At 32.1% G+C, this 18405-nt stretch overlaps 1 protein-coding gene and 1 long non-coding RNA gene across 2 annotated transcripts; both read left to right on the plus strand.

Annotated features, from left to right (window-relative positions):
* The first annotated feature begins 1359 nt into the window (after positions 1–1359).
* On the plus strand, positions 1360–6608 carry LOC128165624 (uncharacterized). The gene is made up of 3 exons (XR_008241072.1): positions 1360–1658; positions 4986–5254; positions 6077–6608. It is a non-coding gene; the product is annotated as an uncharacterized LOC128165624 (long non-coding RNA).
* A 2143-nt stretch (positions 6609–8751) lies between these two features.
* LOC128165615 (galactoside 2-alpha-L-fucosyltransferase Sec1-like) lies at positions 8752–15385 on the plus strand. The gene is made up of 2 exons (XM_052830328.1): positions 8752–12395; positions 14350–15385. Exons 1-2 carry the CDS (start codon positions 12374–12376, stop codon positions 15366–15368), a joined length of 1041 nt encoding a protein of 346 aa, XP_052686288.1. The 5' UTR covers positions 8752–12373; the 3' UTR covers positions 15369–15385.
* The last annotated feature ends 3020 nt before the right edge of the window (positions 15386–18405 follow it).

Raw genomic sequence — 18405 nt, forward strand, 5'->3', positions numbered from 1 at the left:
CAGTTTTCAAAACGTTATTCAAGCGTATAACAGTGTTATTTGGTCGAGTTTCATGATTCAGCCATTATTGTATATGTATCAAGTATGTCATAGTCAAATTATAATATCTTTACACATGTTACAACATGTTTATGAATAAAATACACAAAAATCCCCAAAAATAAAAACTGAAAGAAATAATAGTAAATCCCCCTTTATAGACGGGGGGTATTCTGCCATATATAAAAAAATCAGAATAAACCGCATTCAATGACTGATTTATTAATTTAGCCCCGCCTTTTATAGGTGTTGCTAAAACATGGAACGGAAAACGGAACGGAAAGCGGAACGGATTGGAATTCGGAAAATGTTTCATAATGTTATTTATTTGATAGATGTGTTAAACAAGCTTAAAACGATAAACATGTACTGTATGTATTTTTTAATAATTGTTAAAACCGTTATCCATATTCAAGTTTATATTTCAGAAAATGTATGATTTTCTTACAAAAACATTATATGCTTTGATCACTAGTCCCAATTAATCAAACCAAAAAACATATCCAGCTCTCTATTTGGGTTAAGTTGCAGAAATGTACAATCACGAAGGTAAACGAACGTCGATATTAGAAGAATTTTAAGAAGACTTTGCAGTTCATGTAGAGCGTTAATGCTTCATTTAAATGATTTTGTTTTCGATAAATAATCTTTAAAATGGCAAGACGAAAATGTTAGCAAACAGATGTTGTAGCAAAACCTCGTAACAATGATAGTGAATGTTGTTCGTCGGTCACGTTATTGATATTAATAATGCTATAATAACTAATTTTTTAAAATAGTATGGATCACTAGAAATTCAATTTGGATGAGGGTACATCATGTTTGAATTTTCTAAAATAAGTATAAAATCCCAAATAAGTTTCAAAGTAATGAAACACACAACCAAATGCTTCAACCAACTACCCTACACTAGTTTTCCAATAATATTACAGAAGGAAAATAACTAGAAATTCATTTTAATAGCTTATTTAATCACAATAAGTGTCAATTTCATTTCTCCGTTTCGTACTTTATTAAGCAATGAATTAGTTGATAGAAATTCGTAGGAATGATTTAAAATAATTAAGCAACCTTTTGATAATAATCATTTATAAGATATGAATAAATGTTACAAAGTAAAAGTTTTTATCCAATCTTTACAATATTTAAGCGATAAACGTCATAGTATTTTTTCATTTTCTGTTCCGTTCCGCTTTCCGTTCCGTGTTCCGTTCCGCGTTTTAGCAACACCCGCCTATTTGCTTGTCGACGAGGTGGCAGAAAATATAGTACGATCTCGGCCTTGAAGCTTAGAATTGGTGGTTTCGGTTTGATATACTAGGTAAATATGGCGACTGTCGATCGGCGCAGGAATATACCAGTTGACGTAAAACAGTTAAATTTTCGACATTAGTGAGGGTTGTAAAGAAATTTCGTAAAATAAAAACATAAGGACATTATATAAGTGAAAAAATGACTACAAAAATTTTGCTATCATAATAGTTGTTATTTCGAAATGTGAGAAATAGTGCAAAAGTGCACGTTCTTTGTGCGCAATAGTTTGCTTGTTTTGTAGCTTTGCGGTCGGTGAACCAAATTTTCTCTAAAGCTATGGACTCTGGATAATCTGCTTGATAGAGGTATTTTTTTCTCTCCATAATTACAATTATTTATTACATTCTTGTTACAGTATTTTCAGAAACAGTGCTATTAATAAGTTTTTATACATCAAGTCTGACTTCGCAACTCATTTCTTTTAGATACGTGCCCGATATCTTTTAAATACGTAAAAAATGTGAACCCAACATTATTAGTTAGGCGCCTAGAATGAGAAATAAATTTTTTTTCAGTAAAAAGTCAGTTTTCTTTTAAAGAGTCTTTGTACATTCATTATACCTTTATTTAATTTATAATAAATATGTATGTTAATATTTTTTATACATTCTGTAACTACAAATGATATTAAAAAAACCAGTTAATTTATTTCCCGCAAAAGTCGACATTTTTTCATTCGTCTAAAGAACAGTTTCCATGTAAAATGTACTATTGTCTAGAGGTCAACACTCTTTTTTTTTTATCATGTGAGATATTGCGTTTTGTTATCATAACATTTCAGCTTGAAAACAGCACGTTTTCGTTTCGAACCAAAAAATAAAAAAAAAACTCCAAAAAAATTAACACTGCTCTGCAAATGACATGTAATACTAGATGAAATTCAAAATCATTTCATTAAGTCGATATTAGATTATAACACTTTTAAAACACTGAATTTCTTGTGGTAAAAAGCCACGTCTCCAAGTTGACACATTTTAGCTTTGATACACAAAACCAATTATTTACATATACATATATATGAGAGTCTCTTTGCACTTTCTATAATTTTAAACCGTTAAATTCTGTTTACAATTTGAATAACATCCATGAACAATGCACATGCATTCATACTATATATCACATCCAAGTGACTTCATATATACAATTTGCTTCAATTGATGTTTAACTTTAAATCAGGTCATCGGCTATCAATTAAGATTTGACAGACATCTTTATTTTGTTTTTATTATTTAAAACTGTATTATTAATCACTTAACACGTCTAAATGCTAACAATTTTAATATTATTTTTTTTTTTACAAACTTAAGTACAGATATGAATACCTAGAGTTAAAAAAATCACTTCTTTAGGCAAGATGCACAAACTTTATGATGAAAACAAAAATTTACTTTAAGGTCTGTTTTAACAAAATTATAACTGTTGAGTTCGATACAATTCTTACGTAATGGGTAAATGAATGAATAGATTATTGGATAACATTTAATATACCCTTAAACGAATGAAAACATAAAAGATAGTGTTTAGCATCTACTTTATTTACATATGTTTGTGTACATTACAAATGATCAGAGAAAAAATATGTGACAATTGATTGGTAATGCGTGCATTGATACTTAAATCAAGTCAATTTTGGAAGGGTTTAGGAAAAAAAATTCATTTCAAATAACTACAATCATAAGATAATAGTTTGAATATATTCTATCGACATAGATTTCTCTATACATGCGGAGAGCCTTTTTGGTCACCTTCATATTATAGCTGAACACTACTCGTAGAAGGCATTGTCCCCCATATTTTTCTTTCACCGTCGCTATCCCTACAACCTTTTTTATAAGGCCGCTGCCTTCTACGAGTAGGTGACCAATTTATAAAGAAGGACGTGTAGGATGCAAGCGAATGCTGATAACAAGTTCTAAATTTTAACTGCTTCTGTGTAAGCCCTGCTCCTCATGCCATATTAGCTTATTTGTTGTAGGGGTAAAAAAAATTCTAGGTCACTCTCGGCCTAGTTCTCTTTATTTACGATCAGCAGAGTGATATCATAGTAATAAACCACTAAAACGGATTATTTTGTTTTACATTTATTTAGTTTTAAGGTAAGACATGCTGTCAGCCTTTTACATGCGTCTATAGCCATGAGCATTTCCGGTAGAAATGTAAACAAAATGCCGGTTCTCTTGTCTGTGAATCATTCTCAGGAAATTTGAATTTCTTAATAACTTCATAATTTAAAATGGGAATTTCTGAAGAAATATAGCATCAATTATTTTTTTTTTCAACCAAAAGATGCCTTTCAGTGGACTCAGTGCAAGATTTATATACTAATTTTTGTTGATTAAAGTTTAAATTGAAAAATGTCTTCTATGAAGTGAGAGGTGGCAAGAAAATTGAAATTTTCTCCATTTTCCTGATTGTCTGCTATTTTCCCAAAGTTCTGTCTTTAACGGTTCAAAATATTTAAAGGCCGCACTTTTTCTAAGCCAGGAGAACACTAACATCAAATGAAGAAGTTAATGCATTATGTACAAAAATAACTGCTCAAAAACAAGAATAAAATGCACAAAGACCACTTAAGAAATACTTTATATCGGTCATGAGTTTCTGGTGTGCAATCGGGTGTAACGGAATCATTGGGTGTATATACCAGGTGCATGTGTGACGGTGCCTTTTGAAGAGCGGTGTTCAGCTTTAAGTGAATGCCTCAAACGAATAAAGCATTTCTTTGTAATAGTAAGATCATATGAAGAGCGAAGCGATACGTAGCCCATTCTTCTTGTAAAAGATTTCTCTCCATATGATCAAGGTTTCTTTGACTCCACAGTGACTTTAATATCACCAAACTAGATTTTGGGTTTCCATGTGGAGCAATCTAAAGACAATTTATTTAATGGCCCCAGTTTTCGGTTGTCTTGTTGCATTTTCTGTCAGAAGAAATCCAAGACTTTTTATGGTAATGTACTTACCTTTGTGACTGGTATTTTGAAACTGTCTTATTTTTCTTACTACATGTCAATGCAAGAATAAATTATTTACCTAAAGGTTGCGTATTTTAGTAAAAATATGCATCATGCTTAATAAACGTTTCACAAAATCTTAGACCATAATACATGATCTGTCTATAACTTTTTTATCTAAACCTTGCTACACGTATGATGATGAATATTGTGATTCGCCCTTTATAACGCCACTGCGCACGAGTGCGGGAAACCCCAGTCTTCAAAACACGACGGAAGAACAGTTTGTTGTTTTAATACAGCATAGAAATCCTTTTTCATCAATTCCTTTATCTGATGATACAAGAAGCATTATTATTCCGATATTCATTAATATACATGTATAACCAAGAAAAATGTCCGATCCAAAAAAATTTATAAAAAAAGAAGGATCGAAGAAATGAACTAATTATAATTAGCATAATTGACATACACTTTGTATATACACACGTGCCTTAGGGTGAATCGAACTGAGCAATAATCTGCTTAGAGGTAACTTTATAATTGCATTGTAATGAATAATTGATTTAAAGATGGTTCAAGTTTTTAAACGTGTATCATATTGGAAAAACGGACAAAAGAGGAAGTGCATTCTAGACATTTTAAGCAATTCTTTTCCTGATCTGGTTTCCTCTGCAGGCTCGAAGAGTGCTTAAAGACATTGTAAGCGTGGATCGGAATCCATTTTACAGACAAATTTACAACAAAACCCCTCATAAATTAGAGCTCCAAACATGCTCAAGAGAGTTTCAGCCATAATCAGCGATACAGTCATTCCTCATACATAAAAGAAGTATGTGCATTTATTGAATACTGGTGCAACTGCTCTCCATGGCCGAAGTGACTGGATGTCATGTTTAAAAAACCAGGTCGGATTCATCTTGACTCACAGAATTAGAAAACAAAGAGTAAGAATCGTTTTAAATATTTTACAAATTACATTCAGTTTTTAGCTTCTTTCAGAGCAGTCATTGTATTTTGGGATACAAGGTTTTTTTTTAGCTTTTGTGCTTTGATGTTATTGTGCATTTTATTTCTGAAAATGAAACCGAAACATACAACCAAATTAATGTCAAATTTAATGATCTCCTTTATTTATTAAAAAGAAACATAATTTTTCCGATTCTAATGTTTGTTCAATGCTTCAGTAAGGCATTTCTAATAGGCAACCAAAATTTGAGCGTCATTTGTTGAGTTATTAGAGAGTTACAGATATTACAATTTTTTGCTATGTAAACAAAGCGTTTGTTTACATTTTGAATGTTGAAATGAAAATTCTAGTTTTAAACCTAAAATGAATGTGTCGAACGTTAGAAACTGTTTATTAATGCTTAAAATTAATTAAGTAAAATTTTGACAAATTAGCTTGAAAAAGATTTTTTTTACAGGTATATTGAACCTAAGTAGATCAAGTGCTGTCTGATCAATATCTTTGATGTAAGAAGCCTTTCCTGGAAATAAATCAGAATGTTATGGTATCCTAATAGAAGTAGATGACCCCTATGAATTTTTAGGTCAAAATATGAAGTGTCAAATTAGTGTCTAGTGCCTTTGCTTGACAAACATCAAACCTATAACACTTGTACCTACTTAGCAGATGACCAGATTACAAAAATCAAGGGTCAACTACTGGTACTCTAGATTAAAGACGATGCTGTATATGGAACATGTTTGTAAAAATTTCTTATTTAAATATTTACAATTACATAATATTTTGTTTATATTTACAGGACAATATTGCCGTTGAAAGGTTGGCTAAACTTGGATTGTTCACATCTTTCTACGAAACTTTGATCATGGGAAACTTTCCTAGGTGAAGAAATAATTGATATCAAGAAGAATTGGAGTGAAGGCGGAGAACTGATATACCACTTGATAGGTGATACTTGGGACAAGAACATTATCCCCACATACCGCACCTCCCAAATCAAAACCATTTCATTGCATCTCTTCAACGTTATAGCTGTTTTAGATAGCCTAAGGGTGATTCCAAGCACTTCATTGGAGGTAGATGAAATGGATGAAATGGGCCAGATGTCTGCAATCAACTATATTCCACCTAATGTGATAAGGCTTTGCTCTAATGGCCACATCGATAATTCAAAACCTGGAACAAATGCATGACATTTTTGAACACAAAGCGTTTGAAACCTAGATACAGTGAATTCCTAGTATTAATACAAAGGAAGTCATAAAATCTTTCAAATTTTTATTTGCTTTCTTGAAAAGAAAGCTAAATCAAATTCTAATCACACATGACTGTCACTTGACTAAAATATTCTTAATTGGTTTCAAGTTTATTGTAGAGACCATGCCCTATTACATGAACATGTGTTAAAGTAGCAACTGCCGATTAGTGAAAATAGGGTGGAGCCATACAGCTTTACATATTTTTTACTTAAAGATCATTAAAAGCGTAAAGTTTCCTTCTTGTCAAGTTATCATTCTATTTTTTTTATGATATATCATATGGCTTCCTATATTTGAGAACTCCACTGGATTGTTCGACTGCAATTAAAATAAGACTCAAGATGTTATGCAGTTATTCAAAGGATTTTCCGAGAATATGAGAGAATGAAAGATGGAGGAATAACAAAGGAAATCTTATTTGGAGACTTGTTTGACCTTTTATAGTCTGTCCCAAGATATTTATGCAGCACATTTGGACGATTTTTAATAAAAATACACTTACCTGTGAAAGAAGTGCAATTGAAATAGTTGAAAGGGATATTTTCCAAGATAATTTCATTGACACATTATCATCTTTCACTCGGAAAAATTCACAGGAACGAAAACAGATTCCTTACGGAGATTTATAATGGGGAATGTTTACATCTTTTCTCCATTCGGAATACACTCGGAATACATCGCGCAATATTTCAACGTTATCATCCGGGCTTACTGCAATACAAAATCTCCGTAGACATCACATTGTTTAGCATTGTATTGAAACCTGATAAGCTAACAGGGGCGTTTTGACTGAGAAATCTTGGAAATTTTTCATACTTTTGAATGAACATCGTTTGAATCCTGAGGTTTTTATAAATATCAAGCAATTAAGCCAAATGTGAATCCAAAATATCTTGGGACAGAGTATAGCATTTTTAACCGGGTTTTCCAACTGAAAAATCAGGTTATTACATTTAAAATGGTGAAAATGGCGGCTGGCTGCCAAAAGGGTACCCTCATTGTACGGATAATTCCTCCTACAGTTTTCAAGATATGAAGTTGTTCTTTTGCAGATTAATTGTACATATATCAGAAATGTGCATATTGCTAGGATTTTGATTTCTAATAATTTATGAAAAAAATACTAGCTTTGGAACTTGGACATTTTTCGTTTGCGAAATATTGTATACAGGGTACCCTCATTGTACGGATACAGTGTGTAACTTCTCCTACAATTTTTAAGATAGGAAGTTGTTCTTTTGCAGATCAATTGTACATACATGTATATTATAAGAGGTGTGCATATTGCTAGAATTTTGATTTCTGATAATTGATGGAAAAAAAACCCCAGCTTTTGAACTTCATTTTTTGGCAAAATATTGCAAATAGGGTACTCCATTTCATTGGATACGGTAGGTAAGGTAGTGTTTATCAATTCAGGGTTGACATGGATTATGGATACAGTTAAAAAAAAGAAAACCCGGTTTGCGATCACATTGACAGCTTTTCACTTGTTTTAAAATATGTAATCATATATATATCAATTAATTTATATTCGATTTATGTACATGTGCCAGTATGTATATCCAATAAATATTCTACAGATGTAACTGAAATCAACTATTTTAATGCATATTCACGATTTTAAAATCCGCGAGATGTGTTTCTAGCGAATTCACGCAGATATTAATTATTTGCGTTTCCTTAGGAATTAAGAGCAAGTCAGTGTTCGATATGAAATTTTTCAACAGTTCTTTTAGGCGGCAATTTTGACCAAAAAATGTTTCTTTTCTTTGTCTATACAATTAAAGCAACCGATGGTAATCAATCCGTCCTTTTCTGCCAACTGCTTTCACGGGAATTACAACTGATCTTGGAGGGTCATACAAAACTACTGAATCCTAATTTAGGGAACCTTATCTACTCCCATTCACAGAGCTGAAGTAGGAATCACTATTCGTACACAACTGTTATTATTTCGTAATGCTTACACTATTTACACTGTTTTGTCCTCATGATCTCTGAATAAAACATTTCAACTAGATATGTACAGTTCTCAAGTTCTTTGAAAACATGATTGTATAACTACGAAACGTCCGACATAGAGTTGCAATAAACAAGAGTTTTAGGATATGATTCCCTTAGTAAACCAGATGCATCTACAACCCAGTAAATTGCACTTTCTTCACTACCAATTTGATATATTTTGAGAAAATGAGATCTGTGTTGTATCATTTTCTCTTAATTCCATGACTTTCATTACACGTTTTTTATCATTTTGTTCATGTAGCACTGAAGGCCAAGGCTGGTGTCGATAGAAACTAGGATCTCAGTTCTCCTACTTACGGAACCACTAAGTGAAACAATATATTCATCGGAGTCGTTGTTCCCTCCCTAAAAAATAGAACAAATTTTACTTTAAGAAACTATAATCCTTAACAGTCATGTCTTTGTGACAAATTCCCTGTCTATTACTATACCCCCGCTCCGAAGGAGAAGAGGGTATACTGTTTTACTCTTGTGTGTTTGTCTTAAAGTTTCTGTCTGTCTGCCCGTAACACAAATTCTCGTCAAAGAATTCTCAGCAACTATTTATCGTAGGTGCTTAAAATTTTAACACAATTTGTGTAGGCATGCAATATCGGGGGATAAATTTTGTATCAATCGAACGTCAACTTCCTGTTGAATGATAACTTTGTTTATTTTTAGCCAAAATTATCAAACAAATTTTTGTCAAGTATTTCTACATGTAAGCAACTATTTATTGCAGATGCTTGAAATTTAACACACTATTTGCTTGGGCAAATATCGTGGGATATATTTTTGTACCAATCAGACGTCAACTTCCTTTTAAATGACGACTTTTATCATTTTTAGCCTAAATTTCCAAACAATTTTCGTCACAAGATTTCTAAGCAACTATCAATCGCAGATGCTTGAAGTTTTTTCCACACTTTTGTTTAAGGCATACCATATCGTGGGATATATTTTTGTACAAATCGGACGTCAACTTCCTGTTAAATGTCGACTTTGCTTATTTTGCATATATACATTAGAGCGGGGGTATCACTAGTGAGCATTAGCTTTCAAACATCTTGTTCTTAATAAATAGAAACCGTTGGTATCGGAGGGATAACTAAAGGTTTTTCACAATCTATTGAATATATGTACTTTTAATGGGACTTTCCATTCTACTTTCATCTATTAACAATTTTAAAATTGACAGCTACCTAAAGCAATCCTTCCTTCTAATTTGTATATTATTTCATAATTTCGCATTTGTTTTTATTTTAAAAATAAAGATTGTTGGCAAATAATAGATGCAAATAATTCTACATTTCCCTTTCACCGTATCTGTTAAATAAATCTTACCACGTTGTTGCGATTGTGCGAAACTCATTTAACATAATAATGTCCACGTTGAAATTTTGTAACAACTGTCTGAATTTTGGATCTTCAAGAGATTCTGGCGAAGCAAATAAGTTTTTCTGTCTGTTTATCAACTCATCCATCTCATGACTGTTACCTTTTGTAAAAGAATTTTTTCATCGTCTTTTGTGGTTTGGCCCGAACAACTGGAAGGTACATTTGATACGGTACTGAGATACCGAATTCTGGCAACACAGCAAATACAGTCTTTCTCTGCTAGCATAGATTGAAGCATTTCGTATTATTATACTTTCATGTTAAATATCGAAATCTGATTGGTTAAGACGCAGTTGGTAATCCGTTCTATTACACTCTGCGTTAGCAACGCACTTGGCAACGGGTAACACAACGAATTGTTACATGCGCATATATTATGCACGTACGGTTCGCCATAGAATTTACTTCATTTTTATATAAAAGCAGTAAAGTTTTCTTTAAAATTAAGACATTCAGTATAAAAAAAATAAATAGTGCCTCTCGGGGTGTCAATTTCAACAGTTACCCTCCCAAACAGGCACTATTTTATATATTGCTTTGTATTTAAACTATCAACCGAAAAATTCACACAATCATTCTTGAACACTTCATCCATGTTTTTCTTCGCCATTTTCAAATACTTTACAAGTTGGATTTCAGAGACAAGATTTGATTGGTTAGATAAGGCCATAACCTGTAATTAGCATTCGATTTTTTGTCGATAAAGGTCACTTGGAAGTGAAACTTAACGCAGCTTTTTCAAACTTTCCACGCGACCATGAAAATAGGGTTTGAATTTAATCAGACTGATTTGAAAGGGACTGTCCCTTTTCAACAAAAACAAGAATAAGCATCGTGGCATAACAAGTGTTTCGAGTGCTTGACTATAAGATATATAAACATATGTATCCAATAAAATTCATCCTCTTTACCAATGACTCGTATTGTCCCTGATATATAGTATAATTATATAATTTTGAAGAATTTCAGAGGGTAACTACTCCAAATATTTTAAGAACTTACGGCATGCCGTTTCTGTATTCAATAATATAAAATTTCGAAGTGAGTGGGCCGCGGCAAAGCGTCGGCCAATGACGGCCATATTGTCGAATATTATTTGTTCCCAAACAAACATATAGAGATATATATTAGGCAGTCACGTGCTTTGTTTTAATAAATAAAAGTGTGGCATTTCAGTCGGGGAAAACAAATGGCCATATTAGCCCCACCCTAGGGCCTGAACCCCTGACCCATGCATTTCATAATTTTGGTAGAGTGCTTCAAGGTCATCATTATCATGCATTTAGTTTTCAATATGTTTGTTAGTAGAGAATAAGATTTTTGAAATTTTAGCTTCTGTGTATTGGCCCCCCCCCCCATGGCGCAAAGTGGTGTAGTAGAGCCTTGATTTTCAAAATTTAGGTTTCTCGTACCATAGAGATGCTTCACACAAAAATGGTGAAATTGGCCTTGTAGTTTTGATAGAAGTAAAAAATGTAAAGTTGTTACAAACGGTGGACGACGCACGAAGACCAATTGCATTAAGTCATCTCAGTGATTCGGGAGAAGAGTTTTGAAAATTTAGCTTTTTTGTATATTTGTATAACGTTTTCTTTATGCAATATTCTGCGAAAAATGACTTTGTTTAACAGCTGGCATTTTTTTTTAATTACCAAAAATCTAAATCCAATTAATACGCTCATTTCTGATGTATGTCCAATTTCTCTGCTAAACATCAACTACCTATCTTGAAAATGGAAAGAGGAGTTATCCATACAGTAGGGGTACCCCTATATGCAATATTCTGCGAGAAAAGGACTTAGTTTTACAGCTGGTATTTTTATCATAAATTGTCAAGAATCAAAACCCCAGTTATATGTACATATCTTACATACATCTTATTGATCGGCAAAACAACAACTTCCTATCTTGAAATCTGTTATCCGTTCAGTAGGGTACCCGTTTGGCAGCTGCCCGTCCGCCGTTTTAATAACCGGATTTTTCCATTGGAAACCCGGTTAAAAATGATTCTTTAATAAACGAGTCAAATAATTAGAGCGTTCTGCAAAATACGATGGCTTTATAAAATACATTGGATATATAAAAAAAATACAAATTATTTTATATCAAAATGTCAAATTAATTAATATATGACGAATTATTCTTGCATTGAATTCAAGTAAATCAATGCAAGTTACATAAGCAATAAATTTGGCTTACACTACGTTGTTATTTAGGAAAGCCAACTATAAACTATAAATTTCAATATTGTTTCTCCAAATTATACAACTATATAAATATAAAAGTTGTTATTGCAAAAGGGAAACAATCAGTGTCTGATTACTGAATCCTTGTTTAAAAGCATCCACAGACAAACTGTGTTCAATTGCTTACTATTAGACAATAATTGATTAATTTTTTATTATAGATAAAAGAAATATTAAGGAGGAAGAATGGAAAGATATCCTCAGTTAAGTAAGACTATTGTATTTTTAACTTTCTTTTATTGTTCTCTTAAATACATTGTCAAGTGTTCCAATTCATGTAACAGAGTTCAGATTTACTAATATTTTATACTCTAATTTTGATGTATGACTCACAGTGTGTTTGCCCGCAAGAAGTAATAAAAGCAGTTCATGGTTATGAATTAAAGATTTATCGTGGCGATTTTCCCAATTAATAATTCTGTTTAGGCCAATTATATTATCAAATTTGAAATATTTATGACTATTGCATGTATCTATGATATCTCCAAATTTTTCAAAGAATAACTTAAATTTTCACATGTAATATACAGTGGATTGATAATAGTAAATTAGAGTATTTATAATGTATTTTTGTCATAAATTCAAATAAGGTAATTTGAGGGCAACCGTTTGTTAGAATAATAGCAACAGCTAGTTACACTTATAGCGTATGAAAAATTTCCGTTACTTTCATCATACAAAATAGACATGACTAGAATAAGGATTTTTTAGACAAAATATCGCTTCATTTACTGCTATATCGATTTTAAATATCTGTTGAATGGGATGTCGAACTAGTTTATTTACAAAAGCTGTCCGAGTAATTTTATTATTCTTTGAATGGTATTACTGTAGTATATTTCTACAGAGAAATATCTGGAGAGGCTGGAAGATAAATTTAGTTTTAATATTTGTGTTTTTTTATGTAAAAATGTGAATAATGATCTTCTCATTAACATTCTTTTTTGGTGATTGTGTTGAACGAAACCGATTATCGTTCCTTACAATACGAGGGTTGTTCGGAAATTATTGAGACATTTACTCTTACTCCCATGGGGGGAAAGATAAATCATTGAAATTTCACCAGAGAATAAACCAGTAGGTCTTATTATAATGTACAGATTTTGAAGATATTAACATCATTTGTTCATTCCTAGTAAGCTAGCAAAGTTACCTACTTCCAATGACCCGGCGCAACCACAAACTCATCGCAACGTCATTTTAACATTTTTACTTGGTCCAATGTTAAAAACAACTTACAAACGAATGGAAAAAATGAATTATTCTTCATTTTTTCATTTTTTCTTTTTATTTTAAAATATCATCAGTTATATAAATTTTCCTTTCTTGATTTTTTGTGCAAAAAATCGAGTTTTTTCTTCTTTAAAGGCAACTTACTGTGAAACGTCTCTTATATCATTCTGTACATATCTTAGAACTGTTAAAATCAGTTTGTGTGAAAAAAGTACTTGATTTTTAGTCCCTTTGTTTAATTCTAGTTAAACAAACAGCAAATAAACCCAGATTAACTGAAGCTTATGACCTCTTTCTATCGTATAGTTTTTATGTAAGCAATTACTTGGCAAAAAAATGTCCTCTTCCGAGATTCGCACCAATTTGATGTTTATTCGCTGCGCCGCATTGACGTTAAATTTCAACAAACAATATCAGTCAAATTTCAATTGCTGGGTACATATTTTAGTACTCTATTCGTATTTTAACTCGAGCACTAGTAAAACTGACACAAAAGTGAGTCACAATAAATAGCTAAATGAACATACCTGTTTTGATTTTTTTTATCAAGAGTTGTAGGTGCAACAACACTTTAAATAAAGATGTTTAAGTTTTTTAAACTACAAATTTGTGCCTGCGCCGGGTACTCCAACCACCAACTTGTTTCTGTACTGTCATAAACAAACTAACAATTATTTTGTAATATTACTTTGCTTAATTAATCGTTTAGGTGTCTTTAATGATTATGCCAATTATCATTAACATTCGTCACTTAGAAAGAGAGATATTTATGTTGTCTCAATAATTTCCGAACAACCCTCGTAGAATTCTTCATGTTAATGATATTTTTTTTCTTGATTTGTGATGGTGTTTATAAGGACAGTAGATTGTTCCAGACATCAGATATAATTTTGTTTTGCTGTGTCTATATTTGGATCTATGTGTTTCAGAACTTTATCTACTGTTTGCGCTAGGATTGTTGGTAATCTTGATGATCGGGATGAACAGTTATAGTTTGAGAAATCAGTCCAAGTTCACAGATCCCACTCCCAAAAAACATTCATATAATAAAAATTATAATCCTAATGTAGTGACTGAAAAGTTTGGAAAGAAGAAGTTGGATGGTATAGTGTGTGTCAAATTTCAAGGACGACTTGGGAACTCAATGTTTCAGTATGTGTTCCTCTATCTAATAGCCAAACTCAAACATTTGTATCCTATTCTTCCAGAAAATTCCGAATTGTTCCATATATTTGAAATCGAAAAGACAACGCTTTCCGCCATCAAGAAACCTTTAAACGCTTGCTCCAAGTTACCCGAGTACAAGGAAAGATGGTCAACATCTTATGATGAACAGTTACTAAAGGTTCCAAGTAATAAAAGCGCAAGATTTGTTGGGTACTTTCTTTCATGGAAATACTGGCTCGATTACGAAGATGAAATTCGGAAACTTTTAACGTTCAAAGATTTTATCGTACAAAAAGCACATGCACAGATGAGGAATATCACAAGCCAAATGGAGTTTGATATCACCAACGAGGAGAATGTTATTGTCAGTATACATATCAGACGGGGAGATTTCGCGAGCAGTGTTTATATAAATTACGGACATCTTTCACCCAATGAAACATATTACCGAAACGCAATGAAATATTTCAAAACGCGGCATAAAAAAGTTTTGTTTGTGGTGGGATCTAACGATATAGACTGGTCTAGAAAAGCATTGGAAGGGGAAAAGAATGTATATTTTTCGACAGGAAATGCCGCGGCGGAGGACATTGCTTTGCTGTCTCTAGCTAACCACACAATTATTTCCATTGGCACTTATGGTTGGTGGATCGGATGGATGGCACAGGGAACATGTGTATACTATAAAAACGCTATGAGACCTGGATCCAGGTTCGCAAACAATGTACGGACTCATTCTCTTGATGATTTTATTTACCCTGGGTGGATTCCAGTAGAATAAATACATTTTCAAATTATTGTTTGACTGTGTTTCTCGTACATCGTTCTTTGCTTCTAACAGTATGATAGATTTATCTTCATAACCACGCGTCTATTACTGAGCTGCCCTTTGATATTACTCAGGTACCAAGTGACCTATTGCAATCAGATTTCGTCTGTCGTCGTTCGCCGTCAATTATATATGCGATAAAATTTTACAATTTAACTTATTGAAAACTACTGCATGGTTAACTATTGCTGAAACATTTCTAGGATAAGAAGGATAAATAAAGTGGAATTTAGGGCCATAACTTTCTCGGGGCTTTTAAAATTGGAGACGCCAGTTCAGCAAAAAATGCCACATTTTTCAAATTCTTCTTTTATTCTATACAAGTTGGAAAAAAACCCTAAATGTTTGACTAGTATGTCTATTAGGCCCTCTAACTTAACTATCTTCAAGGCCCCTAGATCAAGGATCCAGACCCTAGGTCTGGACTATTATGGACATGTAATAAAAATGAAATAAATCTTGGGAAAAAAATTCGCTACTCACAGTAAGAGAAAAACTAAATATGTGGTTATGGTGTCCATGAAGCCTTCAATCTACGAAAACTGTGAAATTTATGGTCCCTAGGTAAGAGGTTCAGGCCTTAGGGCGTTTCAATTATAAACAAATAGTAAATAGTATGAAATAATAGAAAATAGTTTACTCCTTTCCCCAATGTATCTATATTTGAGATGAACTAATATATACCTATGGCGTCCATGAAACCTTCTACCTCAATCGTGAATTTTATAGTAAGAGAATTAGGCCTTAGGCCCTGGGGCGGGGGCAATATCATGAACATGAATAAATCCCAAAATTTATTCTCTCTAGCCACAGTAGTTGAAGATAAACTGAATGCAAGTGTATGATCATGAAGTACTTCACCAAAATTGTGAAATTCCCCTGTTTCGGGGGTCCAGGTCTAAGCACGGGGTCATAATGCAATTTTTATAATATAATATAATAATATAGAATACTGTGGTTTCATCAATATTCGTTGAATACCAATTTTCATGGATTTCGTTTTTAAGTTGATCCACGAAATTAAATGTTCATTGAAATGCAATTTCTATTAATATTTTGTATTGGTGGGGTCATTGGCCACGAATTTACATATCCTTGAAACTGTAATTTTTAATTTATCCACGAAAATTGATACCCTTGAATATTAATGAAACCACAGTAAATGTATTGACCGGTTGACATTGCATAATTATGATATCGGACATTTACGAAATAGATATATCGACACACCATATTGTTGAATTTACGTAACCTAGCTTTAAGCCGTATACAATTCACTACACTCTGCTTAGTTAAAATGCCTTCAATATACCCGTTATTTAGCAAAAAATTGCAGAATCGCTTCGAAACGATTTTGGAGAAAACTATTGGAGTTGCATTGAAAAAACCAGTCAAATTATTCATAACAAATTATTTTGAGGCTGTAAATACCTTTCATCTAAAACTTTAATTGATATTATTGAAGAATTCAACACTTTTTCACCAAGTGAGTGAACGTTTTTTACTCACTTCAAATTTACACACCGTGTTGACATTCGGAACTCTCGGGATTTTTTATATTAAATGCAAATGAAATCTTTGATGAACAGAATATATATATATATATATATATATATATATATATATATATATATATATATATATATATATATATATATATATATATATATATATATATCAAATTGTCAATGAAAATTTACACATAATTATCTGTAATATCGTTTCTGAGTTTATCCATGCAAATGTGACATTGTGAAAACACACTAAAGAGCCTCCCGTGATTGTAAAATTTAAAAAATCTAGATGATTTCCGGATTTTTTAAAAGGAATTTTCGTTTATTATCTATTTAATTAGTGAAGCTTGATTGAGAAAAAAATTTAAAAAGTGGTAATCTTCAAGTACCAATGATATTTAAGGTATAAAACAAAAGACAGTATTCTACCAATTTCTCGATATTAAAGCCCAAACATTCGAGTCTATTATTTTAATATAGTAGTATAGCTAAAAATTATTTTATCCCTCGTTTCACTCCTTTGAAAATAAATATCTTCTTGGCTAATTAAGACATTTTGCCAATAAACTGTTAAATGCCTGCACCAGAGTAACAACTAACATCTTAAGTATTTTATCACGTATGAGTTGATGAAATAATTATTCAAAAACAAATTTAAAAATTACTTTTATTTTCGATAAACCAGCACGAAATAGCAAAACTGAGAGTAATGTGGTGGGCACGCTTTGGCGGATCGAAGTCATTGGGAATTTGCATTAAAATACTAGTATATGCTTGCAATAAAAAGATTATTGAATGATTACGTAAAGAGTGTATATATTTACCGGGAACTTACCAGTACTTACGCCATACATAGGAATTAAGATATGAAAATAGTGAATAAATAAAATGATCATATTCGTTTCTTGAAAGTGCGATTTTAGTTTTGATGAAAAGAATTTTCCAGAACAGGGTAACCAAGAACACGGGTTCAATTTGACAAATTAACGTCATGGTGGAAAGCGTAGGGCGGGTTATTCATTGGGCAATTACCATGGATGTGACAATACTGGTTCAATATAATTATGCAGATAAATATGTATACATGTAACTAATACTAACGATTTTAAATTACTTACATTTTAACACGACGGATTGGTACTAAACCTTGTACATTAATTTGTAAAAAAAAAAAAATGAACAAATTGTGTTCTACGACAATATTAAAAATGTAATGCATGCATAAGACGGGGAAATTGAAGGGGACGGGGCCCCCTTTTTTTCATAAAAGTCTATTATCTGAAATTTTTATTTGGACAGGGATAAAAATCATCGCGAAATTTGACTTAAAGAACAAAATTCGATCCTCTAAATACCCACTCACTGGTCTGATATAAAATAAAAAACATGTTTTTTTCGGACAGCCGCAAAAAATAGTTAAGAATGCAAGTATGTACATGATATCACCCATTTCAGTTTAGAGTTTTTATCCCTGA

Source organism: Crassostrea angulata, chromosome 10 (genome assembly GCF_025612915.1).
Source record: "Crassostrea angulata isolate pt1a10 chromosome 10, ASM2561291v2, whole genome shotgun sequence".
NCBI classification, from domain to species: domain Eukaryota; kingdom Metazoa; phylum Mollusca; class Bivalvia; order Ostreida; family Ostreidae; genus Magallana; species Magallana angulata.